Raw genomic sequence first — 25,803 nt, 5'->3', positions numbered from 1 at the left:
GTGCTGTTCGTGTGTGATTCGAATCCTTGCTGCAGTGCATGGAAACCCACCGCATGTAAAGCGCACGCTCACCCCCCCCCCTCCGCCCCGGACTCCCTCTCCCGCCCACCCGGCGTGCACGACTGGGGAAAATGGAAGGGGGAGGGGGGCGACGACAGACAGAAGAAGGTTAAGGATCCTCTGACTAACAACGACAATATGAAATACGCGGTGGCGCCCGAGACACATAGCGGGCAGCGAGTGCTCACACACCCAGCCGTGCACATGGTGCACACAGGCGGGCAACAACAGCAATATGTGCGCTGATACCCGACGCCGCCACCCTCGACAGCGGCCCTGTGCTCATCATCCCTCCCTCCCCCTGCCCGCTCTCTGACCCGTGCCTCTCTTTCGCACTGCCGTCTGTCGTGCTACACGCAGCGGCAAACAAAGGCGAGAGAAACAGCCGGGAGAAGCGGCGAGATCGGGACCGCGGGTGCACGAGCGTCCCATCGACACACACACAGACACAGGACCTTCAACTGCTCCACCACACACGAAGAGGTGGAGAGGTGCGCGGGCACGCGTATCCCCCCACCCCACCCCACCACCCCGCTGCTTGCTCAACATGTTAGCTTAGATAGAGGGACAAGAAGGCAGTCACCGCCGCAGCACCAACGACGGGAGACGAAGAAAAGCAAAGAAAACCTAGAACATTACACGTTAGGCAGTCAACACGAGAAAGACGAAGCCGACCAAGGCTGCAGCTGGCACACGGAAACAGGGAAGGGTAGGGGATGGGCTCTGTAGGTGAGACGGGGCACGGGGCACGAGGCACACGCAAGAGGAGGGCTGAGATCCGAAGGGCCGAGCACAGGAGGAGGAACAGGCGGAGCGTCAAGCCCTTGTAGGCCTTCCCCATCCTCCATCCCAGCCGCCTTCGATGCCGCGAGTTCTCCCGTGCCTTTAACCTCGCTTCATGGCCATGTGACGCTGAACTTTGGCGGCGGGGATCATTTAACAGCTGCGGCGGCCCTGCGGAGAGCCTCCGTTAGAGCGGCCCTGCAAAGAGCCGCTACCGTTCTTGTGGCCCTGCGGCGAGCCTCCAGCACTCGGGCGGCCCTGCGGAGAGCCGCTACCGTTCTTGTGGCCCTGCGGCGAGCCTCCAGCACTCGGGCGGCCCTGCGGAGAGCCACTACCGTTCTTGTGACCCTGCGGAGAGCCGCTACCGTTCTTGTAGCCCTTCGGCGAGCCTCCAGCGCTCAGGCGAGCCTGCGGAGAGCCACCGCTGGGACGACCCTCTGAGCGTACCGCCTTCATCGGCGGCTCCGCCTCCTCCTCGTCATCTTCATCGACGTCCTCCTCGTCCTCTTCCATCGCAGCGAGGTCATCACTGTCCATCTCTTCATCGCTCTCTTCGTCATCGTTATCATCGGTGACATCCTCCTCATCCTCCGAAGAAGGGGCAGTGGGGTCAACGTTACGGGTCTGCATCCCCTTCGGCTCATTGGCAATGTCGCTGTCGATGTCATCGTCGTCCTCCTCCTCATCATTCTCCTCGTCCTCGTCCTCGTCCATTTCTTCTCCGTCAGCCCCTTCATCGGACGCCGCATCTGCAGACGCGTCCTCGGCGCTGTCGGTCAGCTCCTCGTCATCCTCCTCATCCTCGGAGACGCTCTCAGCGGCGGCAGCGGACTTCCTCTTTGCCGCCTCAGCATCCGTGATGGCATCGGCCGGCAACTTTACCGCCGCCTTAGTAGCGTCGCCGGTGTCGTCATCGCTGCCCCTCTCCATGGCGAACGGCGCATCGTCGTCGTCACTGAGGTCCAGTTCCTGGCGGTAGCCGACGCAGTGCACCGTCGCCGAGCCCTTCGCGAAGAAGGTGACCTGCTGCTGGTAGTTGAAGATGAGGTCGGTAGGTGCCTGAAGGACGTTCTGCTGAGAGTCGAGAGACACCAGCGCGTACGACTTGCCATCCACGGACACGTAAACCGTCGACTTGCCGTTGGTGCCTCGCGGCAGCGAAACGACAGAGAGGTGGAAGCCGCACCCCTCCGGGATCTCCAGCCTGTGCTCCTTGTTTGGAGACACCGAGAACGCGTGGAACTCCTGCATCATGGTGGGGAGGAGAGCGTGAGGAAGGGAGGAGGGATGGTGCAACGGTGTGCGGGTGTGTGTGGGTGTGAGCACTGGCACCTTCAGCGGTGAAGAGCAAAGCAGCAGCTGGAGTAAGGCGAGTGCGACGATGCGTGTGGCAGTCGTGTCTAGGAGCAATGCCGAACCTTGCAGAAGAGGAGAAGGGAAGGGAACTGTAGCGGCGTCTGCGTGCTGGCGTGTGCGTAGGTCTGTCTATCGCGCCGCGGAAGAGAGTAAGCGCGGAAGAGGGAGGTGGGGTGCATGGCAACTCCATCTGCGGTAGACAGGTGTCAGCTGAAAGGAGGAGCCGGCGGTGGTTGGTGAGGGGGGGAGCTTCAGACGCAAGTGGCACGCAAAGCCTCCCATTCACACACACACACACATGTGCTGTTAGGTAAGCGTGGCGCACAGTGACCGGACACGATTGCCTCACCGCTCGCGCATCGACCTGCGCGCCTCCCACCACCACACACACACGTTTTCCTTCTTTCGTGCGCGCTAAAAAAGGACCGTCAAGCCTCCGCCTTCACGCACATCGCGCACGCACGCATCAGCGGATTGTGCGAGTCTCCCTGCCCTCTCTGTTGTCTTCCCGAGGTTGTGTGCTTCACTTTAGTGCTCCCATTTTAACGGTGCCAACAACAGGCCACGAATAGACTTCATCAACGGCCACCGTGGACGGAGTAGGCCTGGCCGGCACGTGTTCAGTGAACGGGCCCCCGTGAGAAGGCAGAGATTTTTTAAAAAGGAAAGAGCATGCAGTCTTACCGCTCCGTGCGCGTCCGTTCTCTCTTGTCGCTGCCGCAGCTGCCTCCGTGCCGTCCCTTCTTTCGATTTTTTGCGCTTCGGTGGACTTCCACTCCCACCGCCTGGCTGTTACTCTGTCTCCCCATCTAACGCCCGCATCCTGGCATGTCCTCCCTCCCTCCCTCGACGTCCTCTATCGCCCTCCGACACACACAGCCGTGCCTGTGCGAGGGACGGCGAGAAGGCAGCGAGCGGCACGCCGTAGGAGGGTGGCGCATCCGTACAAGGGCGAGAGTAAGAGAGCCACGCACAGCACAGCACAGCGCAGAGGAGAACGCCGATGCGGAGAGCCTGTTGCCGCATCGGCGACGCAACACACAAAGACAAAGGGAAAGAAAACGAAAAACAACAAGGAAAGCAAAGGGCAGCGGACACGGTGCCGCCGATGCTCGCACGCCTCGCACCCGCATCTCGCATCGCTGGCACGTCCACGATGGACCGTTGCGGTGCACCGCTCCCTGTGCCTCTCGTCTTCGAAAAGTGCTGTGGGATTTGGACTTGATCGTCCTTTGGTTCGCCTCCCTCCTTCGGCGCTTCATCGGTTAACCGTCAAGAGAGACGTCACACACACACACACACATCTCTCTCCGCTGCCACTGCCGCGGCGCATGCCCAGTCGTCCCGCTTGCCGCTGCTACGTCACAGCTCCGTAACCGACGACGACTACCGATAAGCGCGAAGACGTCGATGCAGGCGAGGCAACAGCGGAAGACGCAGAGAAACACTACGAAAGAACGAAAGAGTTTTATATGAAAGTAAAAATTTGGACGGCCGACTGGATCATCGAGCTTAACATTAGAAGAGCGCGCACAACACACGCACGCACACACGCGCGTGCACCCGCATGAGCCGATCCGGCTCTGTCTGCGGATATACACCCGTCACCGCCATCTGTCGTCTGCCGGTCCGAGTCGGAGTGCGTGCGCGTGAGTTTTGGGTTTATGTGCACCGGGGCCGGTGAGTTGAGGGGATGCTGGGGATCTGAAGAGAAAGCTGCTGCTGCACCGCCGCATCATCGCCAGACGCCTTTAGCCTCACATCGCCTTCCATTTTCACGCGCGCCCACCCCTGCCCTCCCTCCTCCTCCCTCTCTTGCCCATCCCCTCCGACTTTCCGCATGTTTGGTGCGGCAAGAGAGGCGCGGCAGCGGCAACAGCAAAGGCGGCACAGACAGCCGTGGGGCAAATGGGAAAGAGGAGAGCGAGAAGGAAAGGGTCGGTGATTGTGCGTGCAACGTCGGCGAGCGAGGAAGACCTCGCAGCAAGCAAGAGCCCCGCCCAAGCACCTGCTCTGCTCGTTACCTCTGCGCAGGCGCGTGTGTGTGTGCGCGCGCGTTCTTCAGCGGATTCGAGTTGGAAGGACCTCTCCGCTCGCTATTCCGTCGAGGCGTGGCCTCTCGTTATCGAGGCGCAGCGCGAAGGCACACACACGCGCGCGCACACACACGTGAAGAGAAAGCCAGACAACCGAAGAGAGACGAACGGCGGTGCCCCGCCAGGCGAGCGGGGATGGGGGAGGGGAAGGCGCGGAGGAGCGAGCAGGAACGGGGCGCGGGTGGGAGAGGAGAGACCCGGCGTATGGGAACGCGATCGGATGGCGCCTCCTCATACCTGGTCCTTTTCATCGCTTTCTTCGTGACCCTCACCGCTATCAACCTCCCTCATCACGTTCCCCGGGCACGGGGCAAACTGCCTAGTAGCGGCCACGCTTGCCACCACGGAAGCCACCGCGGTCACCACCGCGACCACCACGGAAGCCACCGCGGTCACCACCGCGACCACCGCGGAAGCCACCACGATCACCACCGCGACCACCACGGAAGCCACCGCGGTCACCACCGCGACCACCGCGGAAGCCACCACGATCACCACCGCGATCACCACGGAAGCCACCGCGGTCACCGCCACGACCACCACGGAAGCCACCGCGGTCACCGCCACGTCCGCCACGGAAGCCACCGCGGTCACCGCCACGTCCGCCACGGAAGCCACCGCGGTGGTCTCCGCGCTCCGCACGCTGGAACTTTCGCGGTACGTCGTCCTCGTCGTCCTCGTCGTCGTCATCGTCGTCGTCGCTATCCTCGTCGTCCTCGTTATCTTCGTCATCATCCTCATCATCCTCATCGTCCTTGCCTTCCTCGTCATCCATCTGTTCCTCATCATCCTCCTCGTCGACTTCCTCGTCCTCTTCGCCCATGTCGCTGTCATCGAGGTCGGCCGGCGGCATATCCTCGCCATCGTCCTCCTCGTCGTCCTCCTCGTCCTCGTCCTCCTCGTCGCTGTCCTCCGCACCAGCGGCAGCGGAAGCAGGGGCCTTGGCGATCTCGTTGCTCTCCGACTCCGACACCTCCTCGAGTTCCTCGTCGTCGTCGCTCTCATCCTCCTCACCCGACTCGCCGGCCATGGCATTCATCATCATATCGTCGTTGCCGACTGGCTGCACGTAGCCGGTGACGTGGACTGCGCCAGCGCCCTGGGCAGAGAAGGAAACGTCCTGCGCCTCGGTGAAGACGAGGTCGGTGCTCATCTGGTAGATGCCCTTCTTGGGGTCCAGCGTGGCAATCGTGAACAGCTTGCCCTCGAAGGACACGACGAGAGAAACGGCTCCAGCGGCGTTGGCGGGAACGGCGAGCTGCGTCACGCGCAGCGCGCACTCCTCCGGGATTTTGGCCTTCACCTGCTTGCCGGCGGCCACCTCAATACCGTAAAAGCCCTCCATGATGAGCACTGGGAGGGTGATGGGATCGAGAACAAAGAGCGGAAACCTCACGAGAGAGCGAGAGAGAGAGAAGGGGGGATGCTAGCTCTGTGCGTGCGTGCTCGCGGAAGGCGGAGGCGGAGAGCTTCGTCGATGCGGAAAAGAGAAACGCCTAGAAGACGAGGTTGTCGCCTTAACGGGCAGCAGCTCAGACTTCGAGGGGGGAGATGGCACGAAGAGGTTGTTCGCCCGAGAGAGAGGGAGGGAGAGGGACGTCGGTGTAAACACGTGAGTGGGTTAATGGGAAGCTGAGGTGTCACAAGAAGATGTGATGCGTTGCGCTTGAGTTGTCTGGGTGTGGCGACTTTGGTTATACGTGAAGATAATTACGGAGTGAACGACGGAGTTGTGTTACTGTGCATGCGCGTGGACGGCGGCGAGGGGGAGGGGAGGGGAATGGGGTTTGGTGAGCGTCATCGGGCAGTTCGCGGGATGGTCGCGCAGATGAAGGGAAAAGGAGTGGCGGGAAGACGGTGGCAAGGGCATGAGGGAAGTGGGTGTGGTGCATGGCGTACACCGCAACCGGCTTTTAGTGCGAAGACACGGTGTAGAACACCTCGATCCGAGCAAAGTAAAAGGTGGCGCACGGCTACGCGCACGCACCGCCGTGGGTTGGCCACGTAGCCGGTGGGGGGTAGGGGAGCAGAGGTGAGCAGTAGCGGGACTGTCGAAGAGGATTCACATGCGCCAACGATCGCCACCCTCGTGCGCAGCACACCAACAGACATCGTGTCAGCACGCTCCTACGTTCCCTCTTCTGCATCTACTCTCTTTTCGGTGTGTACGTGTGTGCGTGTGTGGGGGGAGAGGGTGGAGAGAGGGGGGGAGGCTCCTTGCAGAGGCGAAGGGCGCCATCGACTGCGCGCGCCTGCGCTTCTCCAAGTGGTGAGAGATCCCGTGTAGAGCACCTGTGCAGACTTTGCTATGACGGTGAACAGAGAAAGGAAAGACCCGGTGTGGTAGTGAGGGATGAGGCATCCGATGGTCCAGCTTCCCAATGTGCGGCCTCCCCCCCCCTCCCTTACCCAGGCACGTGCCGCCGTCACGCAGGCAGCGACGCGTCTCATCGCTGTCAGCCCCACCCTGGCAACGCAATGGCCCGTTTTAGCGTCACATACACGCACACCGGAGATGCGCGGGTTTTTAATCGAAATCAACGGCGCACGCACGCACGGATGTGGCGTGGCATTCCTCACCGGCGGCACCACGTCCATCGCGCAGGACAACCAAGAAGACGTATTCGCACAAGGGCCTACACGCAGACACCCGTACACACGTGCGCAGCACCTGCTCCACCACGCCCTCTTCTCCGACTCAACATTACGCGACGTCCTCGTCGTCCATCATATCATCGTCATCCTCGTCGTCTATGGCCTCCTCCTCCTCCGCGAGCTGTGTGTACCCAATGACGTGCACGGCCCCAGCCGCACCTTCGCAGGTGAACGTCAGCTTCTGCTTGCCGCTAAAGAGCATGTCCACACTCACGTGGAAGAGTGCCTGCTGCGGGTCCAGTGTCGCGAGCACAAAAGACTTGCCTTCCGTCTTGACGAGCAGCGTGATGGCGTGAGACGCGTTCGGCGGCAGCGCCACCTGCGTCACATGCAGCACGCGGTCGGCCGAAATATTGGGCTTTGCCGACTTGCCGGCGAAGACCTCCATACCGTAGAACTCCTCCATGGTGCGCTGGCGGCTACGGGGGTGCAGCTCGTCCTTGGAGGGGGCCGGAGGGGCGGTAACTGCGATACAGTGAACGCTGAGTGTGGGTGGCGAGTGTGAAGGATCGATGCACACGAAGACCGAGAGAGAGAGAGACGATGGAGGGGGGCGTGGTAGAGATGAGAGGAGGGAGATCATCTTGGTGAGGCGCAGGTGCTGGTGTCAAGGCGCAGATCAAACACCGCGATGAGCCAACGCCGAAAAACGGGTGTCGGTCAGCTAGTTGCTCAGATGGCCCTTGGTACTGCTAAGGAAATGGGGGAGGCGGCGCCGTTGTGACGATGCAGAGAGTCACGGATGCCGGAGGGAGGAGTGAGTCGGAGAAGAATGGCACCGTGCCATTCAAAGTACATCTAGCGGTGGCTAAGTTGCCAGGGTGAACGGGCAACGGGGGGAAGGGGCCTTTGGCGTATCTGCGCCCCTCATGCATCACGTGTCGGTCGTGTGAGTGATGCTTTTGGGAAGAATGAGAGAGATGCGCCGGTGTCCACGAACGGAGGGGGGAGGGGTAGAGGATCTGAAGAAAGAGCACACACACGGATGGAGTCGTTGATCAAGATGATTGGCGATACGAGGCCCCCCCCTCCCCGCATTCAAAATGTATACAGTTGCCGAGCGCGCGATACCATCCACCAGGTCGTTCCTTCCCCCACTACCACCACAAGCTCCTCCGCACCCGAGCACCGTCACCACCTTCCCTCCTGCGCTATCCATGGCGTCTCTGCCCACGGCTGCACTGGAAAAGCGTACTCCTTACACAGTAATCACTGCTCCTCGCTACGTCTTTGAGCACCCAGGCGCATCGCCGCCTACGCAAGAAGCCGTTCGCCGAAGGGCAGGAACCAAGGTTCTCTCCCCCACCCTCATCCCGTCTCTATAGCTGTGCATCTGCCCTGTCGTATGGAGCGGAGGCGGCCGTTATGGCGGTTGCCGCGGCAGAGGACATTGGTGGTGGTGGTGTAACAAGACCGATGCGCCACGTGACGAGAGAGATGCAGTCACGGTCGTGTGCGGCAGCCACTTGGATCATCTGATCCTGCACATGCGTCACCGCGACACCGCTGCAGGCATCCTCACTGGGGATCGCCGACGCGAAGGCATAAAACGAGTTCACCTTGCCAGGAGATGCGTCGTCCTCGCCGTCACCCTCGTCCTCGTCCCTTTCCTCCTTAGCCGCCGCCGCCGCAGCAGCAGCAGCGGAGGACGGCGCGACCGCTGCCCCACGACGCTTGGCAGCCAGGTCAGACCTCCGTTTGTTCCCTGAGGTCTTCGGCGCTGGTCGCGGACGTTTCTGGCCACCAACAGGAGTTGGTGAGAGCCGCGTCGACGGAGGCGACGACAACGGCACGTTGTCATCCTTGTCGTCTGCGGCCACCTCACAGTCTTTGCCGAGCACATCCTCCTCCTCGCCTGCACAAGGCGGCGTTGCCTGCCTTTCGCTCGTGCTGTTCGCCGTGGCGGAGACGGGTAGAAGAGAGCCGGCCGGTGCCACTCGCCCCTCCTCGGCTGCCGAGCCGCGGCGGCAGAGCTGAAAGGTGGAGTGGACAATGTATTGGCTCACCGTCCGGTCTAGCAGTACCACGCGATTCGAGCTGTCCACTGCAAGCTGCCAGTGCTTCGTGTAGCTGCGCCGACTCACGTACTTTTCCGTAAAGGACTGCACGACAGCAGGGCTGGAAGCAACGTGGAGGAGCGGGAATTCCAGCCGCGCCATCCGGTCGTGAGACAGGCATGGACGCACGCGATCGGCAAGACCGGCGTCCAACTTTTTCTTCACAATTGCAGCGCGCCGCTCCGCCGCCTCGGCCGCAGAGTCAACGACACGCAACCGTAGCAGCTTCCGCGCAACTGTGCAGACTAGTGGGCCCACATCGGGCTGCACAGTCGCGCTCACGTCGAGGATCGTGTCGACGCCACGGAGAACAGAAAAGTCCTCCACCACACCCTCTGCGGCCACGCCGAGCTTGACAACAGCGGCGGTGGCCTCATACAGCGAGGAGCACACGAGCACGCCGTCGTTGAGGCCTTCGAGCGCGGCTGCGTGCCGCGCCCACGGAGGTGCTGCGGGGAAGTCGGTGAGGCAACCCGGCGCGTGCTCCCGCTGACGTGCAGGGAACACCGCTGCGAGGCGCGTCACCGGGTACAGAGAACTCCCATATCCCCTCAGCGAGATCCAGCGCGCGATGCTCTGCACGGCACCGGTCGACGTATCGAGGTGGCACAGCAGCACCCCGTGCTCAGCCGTGCCGATGGCGAGAAAGGGGCGGTCAAACACCTCCGAGATGTCGAGCGGAACCACACCACGCGGAAGCGCGTAGCTGTGCACCCGTGACATGGCAAGGATCGAAGTTGTCGTGGTGCTGCCACCGTCACGCACCAGCGATGGTGATGGCCGCGGCGCGCCGCTGTGGTTGCCATTCGCATGGGGTGCGTGCAAGGTCAGCAGCCGCTCCTCGCATGGAAGAGAAACAACGATGCATCCCGGCAGCTGTGAGAGCCAGCGAAGGCGGAACGGGATCGTGTAGAAGAAAAAGGTAAGCACCGTCTTTGGCGCGAAGGCTGAGCCTCGCTGTGACGCTGATGACGATGTTGGTGGGCTCGATGCCGCAGCTATCTGTCCATGACCACGCTCCGTCGCTGACGTCACCGCTGCGGTGGGCGTCGTCTCCTCCTCTTGCTTTGCAGACTGCGATGGACGACTGGGGTCCTCTGCCGACAAGTTCTCCTCTCCTCCGGCTGCCAGCGGGGACGCGCTGAGCTGTGTGCGGGACCCGAGTGAAATGCGAGACAGAAACAACGGCCTCCTAAACACATGCCTGGCGTTGCGTCGGGATGACGCAGTCGCCCTCTCCTGACGCTGTCGGACCGCCCGCTCAATCCCGGAAAGCTCACCGACGACAAGCTCGGCGCAATACGGCGGCGGATGGGCGGCGCTAGGATGCGAGGAGGACGACAACGACTCTGCCCTGTGGGAAGGCGGCTTAAAGGGTGTGCGCCAGAAAGCCAAACCGGCCCTGTCCGGCAGCTGCTCCGGCTCGCCAAGCTCGACCAAGGGTAAGAGACAGCGATGACCTGGCGAGAGAAGCACACCAACGCGACGTGTCTCATGCCCGCCAAGAAACGGGTCACTCGAGAAGTCAAGGATGAACGTTGGACGTCCATAGCGGCGTCGCTCTCGCCACAGAGGTGATACGCTGCTGTAGACCGCGGCGGATGCGTCACTGCCGGGCACGCCCTCCTTGACGGTTCCCTCCTCGGGCTCCTCGCCCTCCTCGGTCTCGTCCTCCTCCTTGAAATGGCTGCCCTGCGATGTGTTCGACGAGCTCACAAAGACCTGTGCATCCCCAGTACCGCTGGCAACGCGAGAGCGCTCGTTGCGCTGCAGCACTGGCCACGGCCACGTCACCTCAAACTGATGCGTTAGTGTCGGGTTAAGGGAGCGCTTGCAGTGCATGGAGAACGTATGGCTCCGCTGCTGCTCGCAGCCGAACGAAGGCGACGGCGGCGATGCCATGCTGGAGGGAGAGCGAGAAAGCAAGTGGTCAAATGGGTCACTGCCGTGCGCGCCTGTGCCGCGGCACTGGTGAGCGCGTGTGGGCACGGGTACGTTCGTATGTAGATGGCTGCGCGTGTGCTGTGCGGGAAGACACAGGAATGAGGAAGAGAGAGAGATAGAAGGGAGGGCGAAGAGGCACGACGGTGGGCCCGCAGGCGCATTTTGCTCAACCACGTCAGGCAGTACGCCTGCCACCCCACCCCCTTCTCTCTATGAGCTTTGGTGAACTGCCACAGTCAGACGGAGGCGCCTGCACACACACGCGAGCAGACACGTGCACTGAGGGGCACAGAAAAACGTGAGGTAGGAGGTGCAGCAGGAGTGTGTGTCATCATCCGAAACGAGAAGGGGGGGAGCACCCGGCAGTGGGCACAGAGGCGGCAACGCGGCCCGCATCGGTGAGTCACAGAAGGAATCGCTGGAGGACTAGGATCACTGCGCGAACGCACCGTACATGGTTTACAGGTTGGCAGAGGAAGGCGTAGAGGGACACAAGAGTGCACCCGCTACCTCACTGACACACGCCCCCCCCCCACACACCACCACCACCACCTCCGCCTCCTACGCGTTTTTGCAGCAGGCAGAGAAGAGGGAGGGGTCGCCGTCGTGGCAGGTGGCTCCCCCTCCTTGTGTGTTGTTTCCCTCGTCTTCTATCCGGCGCCACGCACAGGCATTGTGTGTGCGTGTGGAAGAGAGAGGAGAGAAGGGAAAAGGGGCAGAGATGGCGGCCAACGGTGGCCGTGCCGGCTGGCTGGCTGGCGTGAGCAAGAGTATGTGGAGGAGGAGAGGGGGAGGGAGAAGGAGGGGGACGGGGAAGGGCGCGTTGTGTTTATCGATGTCTCGCCTTCCTCCTCCTCCTCCTCCTCCGCCCTCCTCCCTCCTCCCTCCTCCCTCCCCTCCTGCGCGCGTTCATCCGTCACACAGCCTGCGAGGAACTCGAGGAACCAACGCCAATTTTCGAGAGGGGAGAGAAGGGAGAAGACGGGGAGGGAGGGGGGTGGCGCTGGCATCCCTGTCGTATCCCTCGACGCCACTCACGCAGTACGCACCCCTATACAGAGGAGGGGAGGAAGATAGGTGCGCGTAGACAGCGGGCGCACACGCACGCATCGGCATCTGTGGCACCGAACCCAGCGCACCGACATCGACGCAGAGGGGTGCGCGCACATAGACGTCTATCCATGCATACATAAAAGCAGCAGCAACAACGTAATCGTACAGTGGCGAGAAGAAGAGGGGGGAGGCGAGGATGGGAGGGCGGGGGGTAGACACGGCCCTCGGCGCGTACCATCACACAGCGCGCAGTCGACGCGGTGGCGTCGCTAATTCGACGGCTCTGAGCCGAGTCCCCCCCCCCATCAATGAACTCGCCATCTTCGCGCAAGAACGAGCACGGGCGCTCACTAACTGGCAACCGGCACACCCACACGTGGCTCTCACAAGGCGGTACACAGGGACAGGGTCAAGGACAAGCGGCGGCAGCCGCTCCCTGTCGCTCCTGCACCACTCCGTTCAACTGCGGTGGTGATGACGATGGCTACGGTGGCCTCGTCGGTCATCCATCTCCACGCTACCCGAGGCCGCGGGGAGGGACGTGCTTGTCAAAGACGGCACTGTTAGCGCCACCGGGATCGGCAAAGGTGGTGGCGGCGCGCTGTAGCCTCCAGCTGAGAGTGATGGTGAGGTGCTGGAGGGGGCAGGTGCCGAGACACTCGGGACACTGACCTTAGGCACCGGCACAACGGTGTAAGGAGAGATCGCCGGCACTGGCACCGACGGGGCACCACCAACGCCGCCGCTGTGGATGCCCCCGGTCACGGATGGGACAGGCGGCGGCGGCGGTGCCGCGGGTGAGGGGATCGAGTAGGAGCTGCTGGAACCGTTGGCGGTCGCGGTCATTGGCGCGGGTAGGAGAGGCGGCGGTGTGGGAACAGACGGCGTGTGCGCCGTCTGCACTGCGGCAGATCCCCCATGTGGGCTGCGCGGAGCTACAGTCACCGAAGTTGGCGAGATGGCATACTGCGCCGGTGACGTGGTGTGGGAGAGAGCGCCGGCAGGGGTGGGCACGGCGACCGTCAGCGACGGGCTTTCGCCGCTCCGCCGGCCGACTTGGAAAGACGACAGCGACAACGAGACCGGGACCGGGATGCTCAACGGGGTTCCCTCCGTCGCGCCATCGGTCATGGTCGTGCCATGGTCGAGGGAGTGCGTCAACGGCACCGCCACGGTCAGTGACTTTTCTGCACCTGAGGCCGATGGAGGAGGAAGCGGCGGCGGTGGGTGAGAGCCGTCCAAGGCGCTGACAGGTGCCGGGGGGAGTATAGTCGGGCGGCCATCAGCACCAGGCACGGCCGACACCACGCCCGCTTTCAACGCGTTCGCGGACAGCGTCACCGACGGTACGGCCCCGTACGAGGCGGTTGTGGTGCCGGCCGTGATCGAGATCGCGCTCGTCAATGTTGCGTGGGACAGGGGCGGAACCTTCGGTGCAGGAGGCGGCGGCGGAGGAGACGGCCCAGAGAGTGGAGGAGGTGACGCAACAGGCACGGTCGAGGCCGACAGCGGCACTGGTTGCGCCCGCAAATCTCGCACCTCGCGCTCCAGCCGCTCAATCTGCTCCTCCCGCTCACGTAGCACACGTTGTACGTTGCTGCCCTGCGCAATGGCGGAGATTCGGGCGGTTTCCTCGGCACGCATACGGTGCTCCAGCTCTGCCTTCTCCTCTTGCACCTGGCGCAGTCGGCGACGGTACTCCTGTAACTCCTCTTCCCGCTCGCGAACAGCCTTCTGGTAACCGTCCGTGCTGGTGCCGCTGCGCTGCTGCAGCTCATCGTACGTCGCCTTCCACTGCTCAAGCGACTGGCGGCTGTCCTCGAGCTGCCGGCGTAGCTGCGCCACCTCTTCCTCCCTCTCCGTGAGTTGGCGAGTCAGTCTCTGCTGGTGGCCCTGCTTGTCAAATTTGGAGCTGGCGCTCTCCTCCCGTAGCGCGTGCAACTTCTTGTTCACCTCCAGCAGATCGTTACGGCACTGTTGCACCTCTCGGTCCTTCGCTTCTAAAGCGGCCTCGTACTGCCGGTGGCGCGACTCGCGCTCCGCGTCGTACTCGACCTGCAGCCGTTCCACCCGCTCCTTGGCCTCCCGCGCCTCGTAGCTCAAATTGATGTTACCCTGCACCTCCGTCTCCAGCGTGCGCACCTGCGCAGCGCGCTCCTCCAGCTTCGCCTGCAGCTCTTGGATGCGGTTTCGTGCCTGAACCACATCACGTTGCGCGGCCTCAGCGTTACGCTTCGACGACTGCGCCTCCTCCTCGGTGAGCTTCAGCTTCCGTGTCACCTCGGCAAGGTTTTTCTCGGCGCTGCGACGAGCATCGTCAGCCCTCTCCACCGCGTTTCGCGCGTTCTGCTCCATATCCGGCACGTTGAGCCTCGCGGCCGCCTCCTCTGCGCTCTTCAGTTTTTTCTGCAGGCGCTCCACCGCCTCCTCGTAACTATCGCGCGCCATTGCGAGCTGGCTCTTAAGGTCAGTGTTGTCGCGCTGCAGCTCCTCCCGCTCTGCCATGCGTTGCCGCTGGGCGGATGCCGTGTCAGCCTGCAGCTCCCGCAGCTGCTTGCTCTGACTTTCCACCCGCGCTTCCGCCTCGCGCAGATTGCGCTCCAGCCGATTTTTGATCTCCTCCAGCTCCGCCTTGGCTGTGTGAAGCTGTCGCACCTCATCCTTCATGCGGGCGTTCTCGATATCCGTGGAGATCGCCTGCTCGCCGTTCGTGCGCAGCAGCGTCAGCCTCACGCTCTCATCATGCAACTCTGACTCTAGCTGTCGAACACGGGAAATGAGGTGGTCGATTTCGCTCTCCTTGCAGCGTATCGCCGCAGCGTGGCCGTCCTTCAGCTCCTCAAGGCGGCGGTCTTGCTCATACTTGGCACGGTCGCGGTCCTCGGCGTAGCGGTGTTGCTGTGCCCTCTTGTCATCGTCGTACATCTGCTGCAGGCGCTCTATCGCGCTGCGATGCGTCGCCGCCAGCTGCTGCGCCGCCTCACGATCCCGTTCAGAGCGCGGGCCACCTGACTGAAGCTGCAGGCGCAGCTGATCTACCTCTTGCAGGAGCTTCGTAAGTTGGTTCCGGGCTTCGCGCAGCTGCTCCTCGCTGCGCGTAGCGCGTGTCTGATCGAGCTTCAGCTGGTGTGTAAGCTCGGCCAGCTCCGTGCTTCGGTTCACCTCCATCGTATTCACGCGATGCACCCACTCCTCCTCGCGACGCGTGAGCTCAGACCTGTGCGCCACCTCCAGCACACGCACCTCCTCGCGCAGCTGCTCTTGCATGGTGCTCTGCATCTTCTGCAACGACTGATCTACCGCCGCCATCACTTCCTCGGCCTTCTGCGCCGAGACTGCGCGCGAGGCCGCTTCCTCCTTGATGCGGGCCAATTCGCGCTCGTGCTGCAGCTCGCGGCGCCGCTCGTCCTCCTCCTGTTGCCGACGACGCGCGGTCTCGGCCTCCTTCAGCCGCTCCAACTTCCACTCCTCGAGCTCCCGCTCCTTCTGGAGAAGGCGCTCCTGCTGCTCTGCCACACGCCGCGCACGTTCTTCTTCGATCAGCCGAGACAGCTCCATTAAACGCTGCCGCTCCGCCTCATCGTCCTGGCGGCGCTTTGTCTCGCGCTGCTGACGTATGTGCCATTGGTCTTCGGCGTACAGTCGGTAGTACTCGCTGCGCAGCTCCCACTCCCGCCGGAGCAGCGTCGCCTCCACGCTGCGGTTCGCCACCGCGGTGGTCAGTGGTGCAACACTCAGCCCCACAGCGCCGCCGCCGTTAGCACCGTCAGCGCGAAGGCCTGAGACTACGGAAAACCAGTCGTGTCGAGGGGCAGAGAAGGCGCCGACCGGAGGCGCGGGCGGGGCGGACCCACGTAGGAGTGGCGGTATCGCAGTATCGAAAAGTGCGGTGCAGCTCGCGCGCAGCGTCGTGAAGTCCGAGGCCATTTGGGTGCTGGTGCGCGCCGTGGACACCACACTCCGCAGTTGGTACTGCCTCACAGATGTCCCAAACTCAGGGAAGGAGAGTGTCAGAGGTGTTCTCTGATGCAACGCGGTGCGAGAGAGGAGGACGTGCCGGTGCATTGGACATCACCCAGCGTGAAGGGGTGCGCACAAGAAGGTGAAGAGTGTGACACAGTGGAGAAGAGGCACAGCCACGCTCTCGTGGAGCGGCGTAGGTAGAAGCAAGAGTGCGAGGGTTGTCTGAGGAGGTGCCCACGCACGCGCACAACCCCCATTCCCACGCGCGTGCGTCGCCTGCGCCTCGCTCCTCGCTCCCTTTGCCGCGGTCAACAAGGCGCGGGGATGAGAGACAGAAATAGCAAGTGTGAGGGGGGAGGGGGCGCCGCTGCAGAGCTGAACACGCAGTACACCGCGACCGCCACTTCCACACGCGCACGAGCAGTTTTGCCCTTGCACCCCTCGCCCCCCTCCCCCTTGCCTCTCCCTCCTTCGTTGTTCCAGACGTCTTGACGCGTGCATCACCGTCCTTCATGCCGTCGTCGTCCTGCTGGACGCCCGTGCGGCTATTGCTAGCTCCTCTGGCGTCCCCACCCCAATGGGGGGAGGGGGGAGGTGGAAGTTCCGCTCTGCACAGCGTGAACCTCTCAGCGACAACGAGGGAGGCGAAAAAAAAAGACAAAGGAAAAGAAAAACGCCACGCTGAGGGGGGGAAGGGGTCACGTCCACACGCGCACATCCACACACACACACACGCGCGCGCGCGCGACGTGCCCCTCCACACCACTGTACATCCACACACACAAAAAAAAGGAAAAAACGGAAAATAAAGGAGGAGGGAGATGCCACTCTGGCCCTTCGCCAACGTGCCCACATCGCCGCCGTGCAACGCGGGCTCCACGCAGCACCGCTCCACCACAAGAGTCCGTCACAGGCCCCTCCCCCCACCGCGCCGCGCGAAGCAGCCACCCACACCCTGCCTCACACTCTGCCCACCTACCCCCGCCTCGCAGGCTGCCACCCCTGGTGCATCCCCCCTCCCCCCTCGAGGCGGCACTCGGGCTCGCCCCGCACCAGTAGGCAGTGTGAAGGCCGAGGCCGAGATGCGTCCCAGTCGCGCTGGCACTCGCCCCATCGCATGGATGGCATGGGCGTCTTCGCTGTCGCAGGTCTCCCCGACGCCACGCCATCCAGGGTCTGGCCGCTGGCCACAAGTAGCGGTACATCCCTCTGGCTTCCCCTGCGCCGTCGGTGCTTGACCCTGTCAGCACCACAAGTGGCTCGGCATGGGGAGGGATATGGGGGGCTGCTCGGCTTCCTCCCAGACAGAGAGTGGACACACCGGACCCTGAGGCAGCACGCGCGGAGAGGGGTGTGTGCGCCCCCCCCCGCCCTCTCGCCAGAAAAGGTCATCAGCGGATGGAGGAGAGGGAGAGACACAGGCAGCATCAAGGGAGGAAGCCGGCGCTGGCACCGTGCGAGGTGTTGCCGTCGGCAGAGACGCCCACACAAGTTCACTGTACCCGAGAGGTGCAAGAGAGAAGGGGTGTGAAGACGAGGGGCTGTGTGGTGCAGCATGCCTCTTCCCGCATGGCTCCACCGACTCTTCCCCCTCCCCCATTTCACACCCCAAGACCTCCTCTAGTGCTGCATGGCGACTCACAAAACGGGCAGGCGCCTGTGGCAGTGTCATCGCGGGGGGCGATGAGGGCGAAAGCCGCATCAAACACCGCCCGCAACTCCCGCACGTACTCGGCGCGCGCCTCACCACGGTCATCACAAATCTCATGGAGATTCCCCTCCAGTGCCTGCAGCTGCCGCCGCGTCCTCGCCAGCACGTCGTCGCACTTAGCCTTCCAGGTCTCCTGCGTGTTCAAGAGCTCATCGCTCATGCGGTTGAGAGAGTCAGCGTAGCTGGGTGTGTCCAGCTGCAGCAGCAGCCCATAGGGCATGCGGAGCAGCGTCTCATCCCACGTGTCCAGAATAATCCACAACAATGGTGCCGCAGAGGCATCATCAGCCGGTCTCTCCGCGTCAGTCATGGTGGACCGCCACTGCGCCAGCTGTTGCTGCCACGCGCTGCCACCTGCATCGACGGAGCGGTGCGCCGCCGCTGCTGCTGCCGGCGTAGCCGACGATGCGTCTCCGTCTCGCCCAGCCCCCCTTGATTCGGCACTGACCACGGCTTGCGCCGCTGAGGTAAGCGACGGGTGCCGAAGAGGCTCCCGCTTCACCACCTCCAGCATCGCGAGCACCTCTGAGGACACAGCCGATATGGTCGGCTGCGTCGGGGAGGCAAAAAAGGCGAACGCCGTGGTCTTCGCGTCACCGGCAGCATAAAGGCGTTGCGCTCGGGCACCACCCTCGAGACGGAAGCAAGCCTCCTCCCGACTCCACGCGGCCGACATGCTGGACAGCGAAACGCTCAAGCCCAATGCTCCACCCCCACCGCCGCCGTTCACGCGTGAGCTGCGGTGTGGTGACGCCAACGTTGAGTTGGCGCCCTGGATGGAGCGCAGCGACCGGGAAGAGGACGGGGATGCTAGCATTTCGCCGAACACACCGCTGCGCTGCGCGTTAGCAGCCGTGCTGGTGTCGGAGAGTTTGTCGCTGCCGCTGGAGCCACGCCGCTTGCAGGCGAGGCGAATGTAGTAGCGCAGCATCCGGGCAGAGCGGTAGCCAACCTCAGCTGCCAAGGACTTCGAGGCGCAGGCGCAAGGGGTGCCACCCGGAGTAGGAGGTGTGGCGGGGTGCTGGTCTGCCGATTCTTTCAGCGTGCTGTCCTGTAAGCCGCCGTTAGCGCTGGCGCTTGTCAGGGGTAGACGTACCCTGGTCACATGGATCCCGCGATGCGCCTTCGTTGCTGCACTGGATGGCGACGGCTGAGTGTCATCTACCTGCGGCGTCTGCCACGCCGCGGCGGCCGAGTCCTGCCCACCCCCGCTGCCGCAGCGAAAGGCTGCGAGGGCGCGCACCTCATCCTCGCACAGAACCGCGCGCAGTTGCGTGATAAACTTTTCGAGATACGGCCGCGACCGCACAACCGACACGAGGCGCGACATATCGGTGCACCACTCCTCGAGCCGGGCGTAGAGGTGAGACATGGCGATGGCGGCGTCTTTGCGGCCGCGCACTGCCGTTGTGAAGCTCGACACGATCTCCGCCTGCGTGTCCTTCACCCGCGCCAGCTCTGCGCCTACACAGTCCTGCTGCAGGCGCGGCACGGCAGCCACGCAAGTGGCGAGCAGGAAGTTGATGATCTCTGTGTTGATCTGCGAGACATGTGCAATGAGCTGATGCTCCATGGCGAAGTGCCGCTGCTGAAGTTCCTCGAGACCGAGTCGGGGCGTGCCGTCGCCGTCTGCACCCTCGTCCCCCGCCTGCTCTGAAGACATCCCCCGTGTCCCACGCTCCTGTCCAGGCACGCCACGTCCAGAGTCCGTGCCGTTCTTCGTAGCTGTTACTTCCGCCCGCGCAGCCATCGGGCATGCCGCGGCACCAACGACCTCCCGTGCAGCGGAAGCGAGGAACGACGGTGACAAGAACGACCGCTGCAACGGTCGTCCATCGCTGCCGCCTTCGACGGACGCTCTGTGAGGTGCAGCAGCTGGCTTTCTCCGCCTTACAGGTCGCAGCAGTGAAAACTGCTCCACCAGCGAGGCCGCTGAGCCTGCGGCGCTCGTGATGCGGGAGCTGCAGCGGCGGCTGGAGTTGGGCCGGAGTTCCACCTTCGGCATCGGAATCTCCTCGGCCTCGCTCGTTGTGGTTGCCGGTGTCCGTGCCGCGCTGCCGCACGGGGTCGGTCGAACAGCAGGAGTTGTCGACGTTTTGGTGGCAGGGGTAACCGCTCGCGTCGGCGGCGGCGGCGGCAGCGTCGCTGGGGAGGAAGTGCCAGGTCGCGTGCACGACTCGTCGGGTGGGGTGGCGTTTAGGCCGTTGAGCAACCACAGCGGCGTCTTCAGCTGCAGCCGCGAGAGACACACAGCCTCCCGTAGAGCGGCGTAGCGCTGCTCGTATACGGATATGGGACATGGCGACTGCGAGAGCTTTCTCTCGTGGGCTGCATCCTGGCCGGTGCGCGAGGGCTGACTTGGCATTCGTGCATCGAAGGCGAGCTGCCCTGCAAGGTAGAAGGCGTGAAATCGAAGCACCGCCCGAGCGAGGCGCCGGTACGCCTCTCGCAGGCCCGGTGAGTCGTACACCAGCAGTGCGTCCAGTGGTGCGAAGGGCAGCACCTGCTGCTGTCGCTGCCCGTGCCCTGGTGTGCCTGTCGCTGGCCCCGACGGCGACGACACCTTTGAGATGGGCGAGCATGCAGCAGTCGTCGCTGCGGAGGCTGACGAGATGAACAGTCGACGGAGGTCTCGCAAAAACCGCTGCGTCATTTCTTTGAACCCCGCCTGCAGTCGCACCTCCAGTGCCGCCACGTTCTTGGCCGGGCTTGCAGCCAGGTGCAACGTGATGCTTCGCTGCACCCCCTGCAGTCTGTGCTGGCAGTGACGACTGTTGTGCCGCAGTCGATTGCAGCGCCACTGCGCGTCTTTGATAATGGCCGGCAGCAGCGAGTACAGCTGCCACGACCACATCATCACCGGAAACGCCGCCCGCCCCACACGATGCACGGTTGCAGCGTGCTGGAAGTACCGAAGAGCCCTGCTCACGCCCGCGGCCCCGCTGGAGTGCCACACAACCTCTTGCGCATGCTTGCATGCCGCCGCCGCTGTAGCGGCCACGCCGTCGTCGCTCGCGTCCCCCGTGGCGGGGCCCTCGATGGCGGGGACGGAGCCCGCCACACCTGGAAGTCGGCGGGCGGCGTCAACGAGAACTTGTTCCCCCTCATCGATCGTACTGGTGGGGGGTCCCGTCCCGCCTGCGCAGCTTGCTTGGGAACAGATACCAGCGGCTGGCGATGTCACGGCCGCCACCGCACTCGCACCGGACTGCGCAGACATCTGCGTCGCAACGTGGCACTCCAGCAACGGCCTGTACTCCTCCAGCACTGTCGACAGCGACTGAACGCTCAACTCCTGTGTCAGCAACGTGTACAAGGGGTCGGAAAACCCCTGCTGGCCATCCTCGTTGTAGTGCGGCCGACTCGCACCGTCATGGCGACGACGACGCCACTCGCTTCCACCAACCAAAGACGTTAGTGTGAGCGGCGAGGTTGCCATGAGGGATGCACCGGGCGGCGTCTGCGCCCCGTCAGGGGTGGTGATCACAGGCAAGCCAGTTGTCACGCACGAAGACTCAAGTGGGGAGACAGAGCAGCCGCTGCGGGGAGCGGGCGATGCGGTAGATGCAACGAGCACATCAACGCCATCGGCCGTAGTGACTTTGCCCGCTACATCGTCCTCGCCGGCATCACTGGCCGGAGGCGCGTGTGACAGCGTCTCGGAAGTCGGCTGCCACTTGGCACTCTGTCCGTGTTGCTGCTGCTGCTGCTTCCTACGGAGTTGCTGCGCGTAGACAGCCAGCATCACGTTGCGAGCTCGCGTCGCATCGCGGCAGCTGAAGGTAATGACGCGCCACGGCAGCACCGTGACCCCATAGTGCATTTTGGCAAACTGCAGAAACCGCTGCACTACCCGCTCGTCCATGGCGCTGTCCGAGTACTTGGCGCTACCCGTCGCGTCCGCATGGCGCAGGCTTGACGCCGGCGTCTCTTCACTGCCGGGCTTGACAAGGAGGAAGATCGTGCGATCGACAAGGACCTGACGCAGCGGCAGCAGCCAATCCTCGGTCAAGGAGACTGGCAGCCCCGGCACCACGTGACTCTGTGGCGGCAAGAGAGAAATGTCGCTGTCGAGGCATCCCGCAGGTTGCGGTCGCTTCGAAGTGAACAACGGGAAATCGGCAGCGGTGGAGATGTGTGCCCTGGAGACTCGCATTCGTGGCGATGAAGTCTGGGGGACGTTGACCTCGCGCGAGGCCACCTCAGCACCATGGCCGCCCCTTCCCCCGGCGGTGCTGATGATAGGCCTAGCGGCGACCTGCGGGTAGGAATTGGAGCAGCTTTCCGCATGTCGCTTGTCCCGCCGAGTACGCTGCCCGTCGTCGCCGTCACCGCACACCATCGGCCGCGGCAGCAGCTCTTCGCCGTCTTGCACGGGAGAGCTGCCAGAGTGTACGTGCGCGGCGGAAACCGTGGCGCCGTCGCCGTCGTTATTCACCGTCAAGAGGCTCAACTTCGCTTCTGTCGTGCCACGGTGCGGCGGTCGCCGCTGCTGGTGTGCGTGCGAGTGCTGCGGCCTGGCGCCACTGAAGAGACCAAAGAAGAAGTCGAGTACCGTCGCCACCTCCTCGGCCGCACCGTCACCACTGACGGCTACACCGACCCCGCCGGCGCTGACACCGAACGGACCGCTCGTGCTGATATTGCTGTCGTGGCCCACCTCTGGCCCTATGCCGCGCGCGAGCGGCTCGTACGGTAGACAGAGGAAGGCAAAATCGGCAGTGGTGATCACCGGCGGGGATTGCCTGTACGGCGGCGGCTGCGCAGCGGACGGCAGCGGCTCGTACCGCAAGAAGCCGTCCTCGTTCACGCTCAACAGCCAGTGGGGGTTCAGTAGCGCCTCCTGCGGCATCTCCGACGCCGCATGGGCACCACACGAGTGCTGGGAGTACTCCTGGTACCGAGAGTTGCTCGACCTGCTGCCGCTGCTGCTCCGACGACTTTCCGGCCCATTCTTCGCCCGCCAACTACCTTGCGCTGCGAGGGTCGGTGAGACGGCTGGGCTCGTGATGCCAGACGCTGCGGCAGTGACCTGCAGTGCCGCCTGAGAGCGGCTACCGATGTGGTCTGTGTGGAAGAGGTCCCGGGCGGAAAGCTGCAGCTGCATCTGGCTGAGTGTCAACATGCGGCGCCGCACCCGCTGCGCAAACCGCATCGCCGGTGGAGTGAAGGAGGAGGCGCGCGAGAGGACGGCAGAGTCCTCACGAAGGCTGCGGGCTCCGCTGCTCTGCATGCCTGCCCCCACCCGCGACATAAACGGCGTTGGCAGGGTGGTGAAGCGCGCCGTGCCGGGTGGCAGGGAGCTGCCGAGCAACGACTGGTGGCAGCGATGCAGGTGCTCGCTCACCTCCGCGCACTGCGAAGATGTGCGCGGAAGTGAGTTGATCATGATGGGCGTCGGCGGCGCCGAAGACTCGCCAGCAGGCGAAGGAAAGGCACCAGCGCAGGCATGCTTGCTTCCCGTTCTGCTCTGGAAGCTCGTGACAACGGCGCCGTTGGGGGGCCCAGCAGCGTAGTTATCCGCCCCTGGCAAGCCGATCCCCTGAAGTGTTGGCGACGGTAGCGAGACCACCACGGAAGTACCAGGTTGCGGCGATGGGGTATGCCATGAAGCACCACTCACCTCCAGCGTGGTGAACCCGGGCAGCGGCGGCGGTGGAGTAGCGGGAAGGTCAGGCATGGTGGAGGAGAGGCTCATGGAGCCGGCCGACACGCTCTCGTCACCTCGCTCGCTGGCGACTTCCACCGACAAAGTGGCTTCGCGGGGCACCATCTGCGACGGCGACTGCGTCCGCGGCTCGTAGCTCGGCGCCTCGGAATCCTTCGTCACCGCACCGGAGGCTGAGCCGCCAGACGTGTAGAACTCCAGTGATGGCGTCGAGCGCACCCGACGCACGTGATGGTTTGCCGGCGCTGCGGGCAGCGGAGGTGGCGGTGTTGCAACGTGCGGACTGCCGCCGGTGAGGCTCAAGGGCGGCGGGTAAGGGAAAAGAGTACGGTGTGGATGTAGGTTGTGGGCAACGGGGGCGGCCGGTAGACTTCCTGCAGCGCTGCCACCGCCAGCGCTTGCGGCGCTGATCGTCGTCATCGTCGCCGTCTCGGACACCGTAGCAGGCAGCGGCAGCGGCAGTGTGGTCTGTAGAGGGTGGGGTGGACTAGTTGCGTTGTCCTGCAACGCCCGCATGCTGCCATGGTATACGCCACCTGCAATGCGTGAATGCATCATGGACAGCGTTAGCTGGTCAAGCGACGGCGAGTCTGTCATCATCGGACTGTGGGGGTTACTGGCCCAGCTGAGGGATGTGGAGTCGTGCACCGTCGCATGTGTGGCGGACATGAGCGTCGGCGCCAACGGTGGGGTGGAGGGAAATCGAAAGGACGGCGACGATGGGCAGGAGGCGTCGCCGAAGCCGATGACGCTGGCCTGCCACAGCCCACTGGCGGAGGCACCGGTGGTGGTGCTCGAGGCCATGGCGTTCATCCCTGCGCCACCAGCACCCGACTCGAGCCGCGACCACCTCCGCGGCACGCTGCTAGACGGTGACGCGTGCGGGGAGAGAAGCATCCCGGTGTACGGCGTGGAAAGACGGCCGCCAGGTCCGTTGCCGCTGCTGAAGGCAGCGGGACGACCGCCACTCGCGCCTGCAGCCGCTCCAGAGCAGGTTCCGCACCGCTTCAACGGCGGATCACGGTGAACGAGAAAGTAGAGCACCTCTTCCATGTCGGGGTACGACGTCCCCGACACGCACAGGCGCGGAGACCCACTTGTCTCCGAGATGCTCACGGAGGAGATGGACGCACCGGCGGAGATGCCACCCGTTGCGGTGACGACCGCGGCGGGTGAAACGGTGACGACGAGCTGCTCCTGCAGCGCCCTGAGAGCGCTGCGGAGTCGAACAAGCCGCTCTGTGGCTGGCGTAACCGACCTGCTCAGCCGCGCGATCAGCGCCAGCAGCTGTGTTCGCTCATCCGAGACGGCAGTGGCGCCAGCGCGGGGATCCTGCACCACCGACGGTGGCGTGGGCGGTCTCGCTCGGGGCGGCCGCTCAGGTTTCTGTGTGAAGAGCAACTGCGACGATGACTTTAGGGACAGTGAGTTACAGGGTGCAGGCACCCTCGCGAGCGCGTCGGCATAATCCGCGGAGGCAGCGACGGTGGATGGAGAGGGCAGCAGCGGTCGCTCATTGGGCGAGGATCGGCCCACGGCGAGGGCTGGGGAGACAAGTGGAGAAGCGGAAGAGCTCATGATGACGTAAACCATGCGCTGTTGAGCCGTGTTCTAGCCTGCTGTTTCGGTCCTCGCCTCTTCGGCAACGCCGGACCGGCACACGAGAAGGAAAGGGGAGGATAGGTGTACAGAGCGCAACGGGTGCGCTACCAAAAAAAAAGATGCGAAAAGGTGAGAGGCGCAACGGCACCGAGCCAAGGACGTCCTGCACTGACACGTGCGTGTGCGTGTGCGTGTGTGTGCCTGCCTGCCTGCCACGTACGCTCGCTACACGGTCTGCCCGCCCCCCTCCGTGTGAGAGCACGCCAAAGGAAAAAGAAAAAGTTGTGTCGTGGTGGTCTACCATCACCACGCACGCATCGTCCACGCTGCCGTGTTTTGCAAGCGCACACGTACCACACAGCGGGAAGGGGAGACGCGCGCGCTCACGCACGCACGCGCAGACAGTGAAAAGGGAGAGAAGCGCAACGACGAGGAAGAAGAGCGAGAGGGGGAGAGAGGTTGATATAGGCGGCGACTTGCTATAGGTGAGTGGTTGAGGTATGCACAGCAATGTAGGAGGGGAGGGGAGGGAGGGCGGCGGCAGGGTATCAGTACATACATCTACAGAATAAAGGGTTGCGGTGTAGCTGCGTGCCTGTGAGCGGGCCAAGACGTGGGGAGGAGAGGGACACAGCCAGCGCCACCACGACCACGACGACAACAACGCCGGCGATGTCGACTTGACCCACTAAACGAAATATGGGAACAACAACACACGGGAAGCCGAGGAAGGGGACGAAAGAAAAACGTATTCCAGGGGGGAGAGAGAAGACCAGGCGAGATGCGGAAAGCAAAGACGATGAGGAAAGCGAAACCACAGCAGATGCACGCACGCAGAGCGGAGCGGAGCGGGGG

The 25,803-nt window shown here is 63.7% G+C and overlaps 6 protein-coding genes across 6 annotated transcripts; all 6 read right to left on the bottom strand.

The window, feature by feature from the left end:
- Positions 1-996: 996 nt before the first annotated feature.
- LMXM_07_1000 (RNA binding protein-like protein) lies at positions 997-2,097 on the bottom strand (the record flags this gene model as incomplete). Its single annotated transcript, XM_003872202.1, has 1 exon — positions 997-2,097. The coding sequence occupies one exon, from the start codon at positions 2,095-2,097 to the stop codon at positions 997-999; it is 1,101 nt and encodes a 366-aa protein (XP_003872251.1).
- Positions 2,098-4,614: 2,517 nt separating this feature from the next.
- On the bottom strand, positions 4,615-5,640 carry LMXM_07_0990 (putative nucleolar RNA-binding protein; the record flags this gene model as incomplete). Its single annotated transcript, XM_003872201.1, has 1 exon — positions 4,615-5,640. The coding sequence occupies one exon, from the start codon at positions 5,638-5,640 to the stop codon at positions 4,615-4,617; it is 1,026 nt and encodes a 341-aa protein (XP_003872250.1).
- Positions 5,641-6,999: 1,359 nt separating this feature from the next.
- On the bottom strand, positions 7,000-7,356 carry LMXM_07_0980 (putative RNA binding protein; the record flags this gene model as incomplete). The annotated part of the gene is made up of 1 exon (XM_003872200.1): positions 7,000-7,356. One exon carries the CDS (start codon positions 7,354-7,356, stop codon positions 7,000-7,002), a length of 357 nt encoding a protein of 118 aa, XP_003872249.1.
- A 913-nt stretch (positions 7,357-8,269) lies between these two features.
- Positions 8,270-10,909, bottom strand: LMXM_07_0970 (conserved hypothetical protein; the record flags this gene model as incomplete). The annotated part of the gene is made up of 1 exon (XM_003872199.1): positions 8,270-10,909. One exon carries the CDS (start codon positions 10,907-10,909, stop codon positions 8,270-8,272), a length of 2,640 nt encoding a protein of 879 aa, XP_003872248.1.
- Positions 10,910-12,463: 1,554 nt separating this feature from the next.
- On the bottom strand, positions 12,464-15,931 carry LMXM_07_0960 (conserved hypothetical protein; the record flags this gene model as incomplete). Its single annotated transcript, XM_003872198.1, has 1 exon — positions 12,464-15,931. One exon carries the CDS (start codon positions 15,929-15,931, stop codon positions 12,464-12,466), a length of 3,468 nt encoding a protein of 1,155 aa, XP_003872247.1.
- Positions 15,932-17,568: 1,637 nt separating this feature from the next.
- Positions 17,569-23,451, bottom strand: LMXM_07_0950 (conserved hypothetical protein; the record flags this gene model as incomplete). Its single annotated transcript, XM_003872197.1, has 1 exon — positions 17,569-23,451. One exon carries the CDS (start codon positions 23,449-23,451, stop codon positions 17,569-17,571), a length of 5,883 nt encoding a protein of 1,960 aa, XP_003872246.1.
- Between the last annotated feature and the right edge of the window lie 2,352 nt (positions 23,452-25,803).

Source organism: Leishmania mexicana, chromosome 7 (assembly GCF_000234665.1).
Source record: "Leishmania mexicana MHOM/GT/2001/U1103 complete genome, chromosome 7".
In the NCBI taxonomy this organism is placed as follows: Eukaryota; Euglenozoa; class Kinetoplastea; order Trypanosomatida; family Trypanosomatidae; genus Leishmania; species Leishmania mexicana.
The sequence above is the reverse complement of the archived record's forward strand: the minus strand, read 5'-3'. Positions and strand labels throughout refer to the sequence as shown.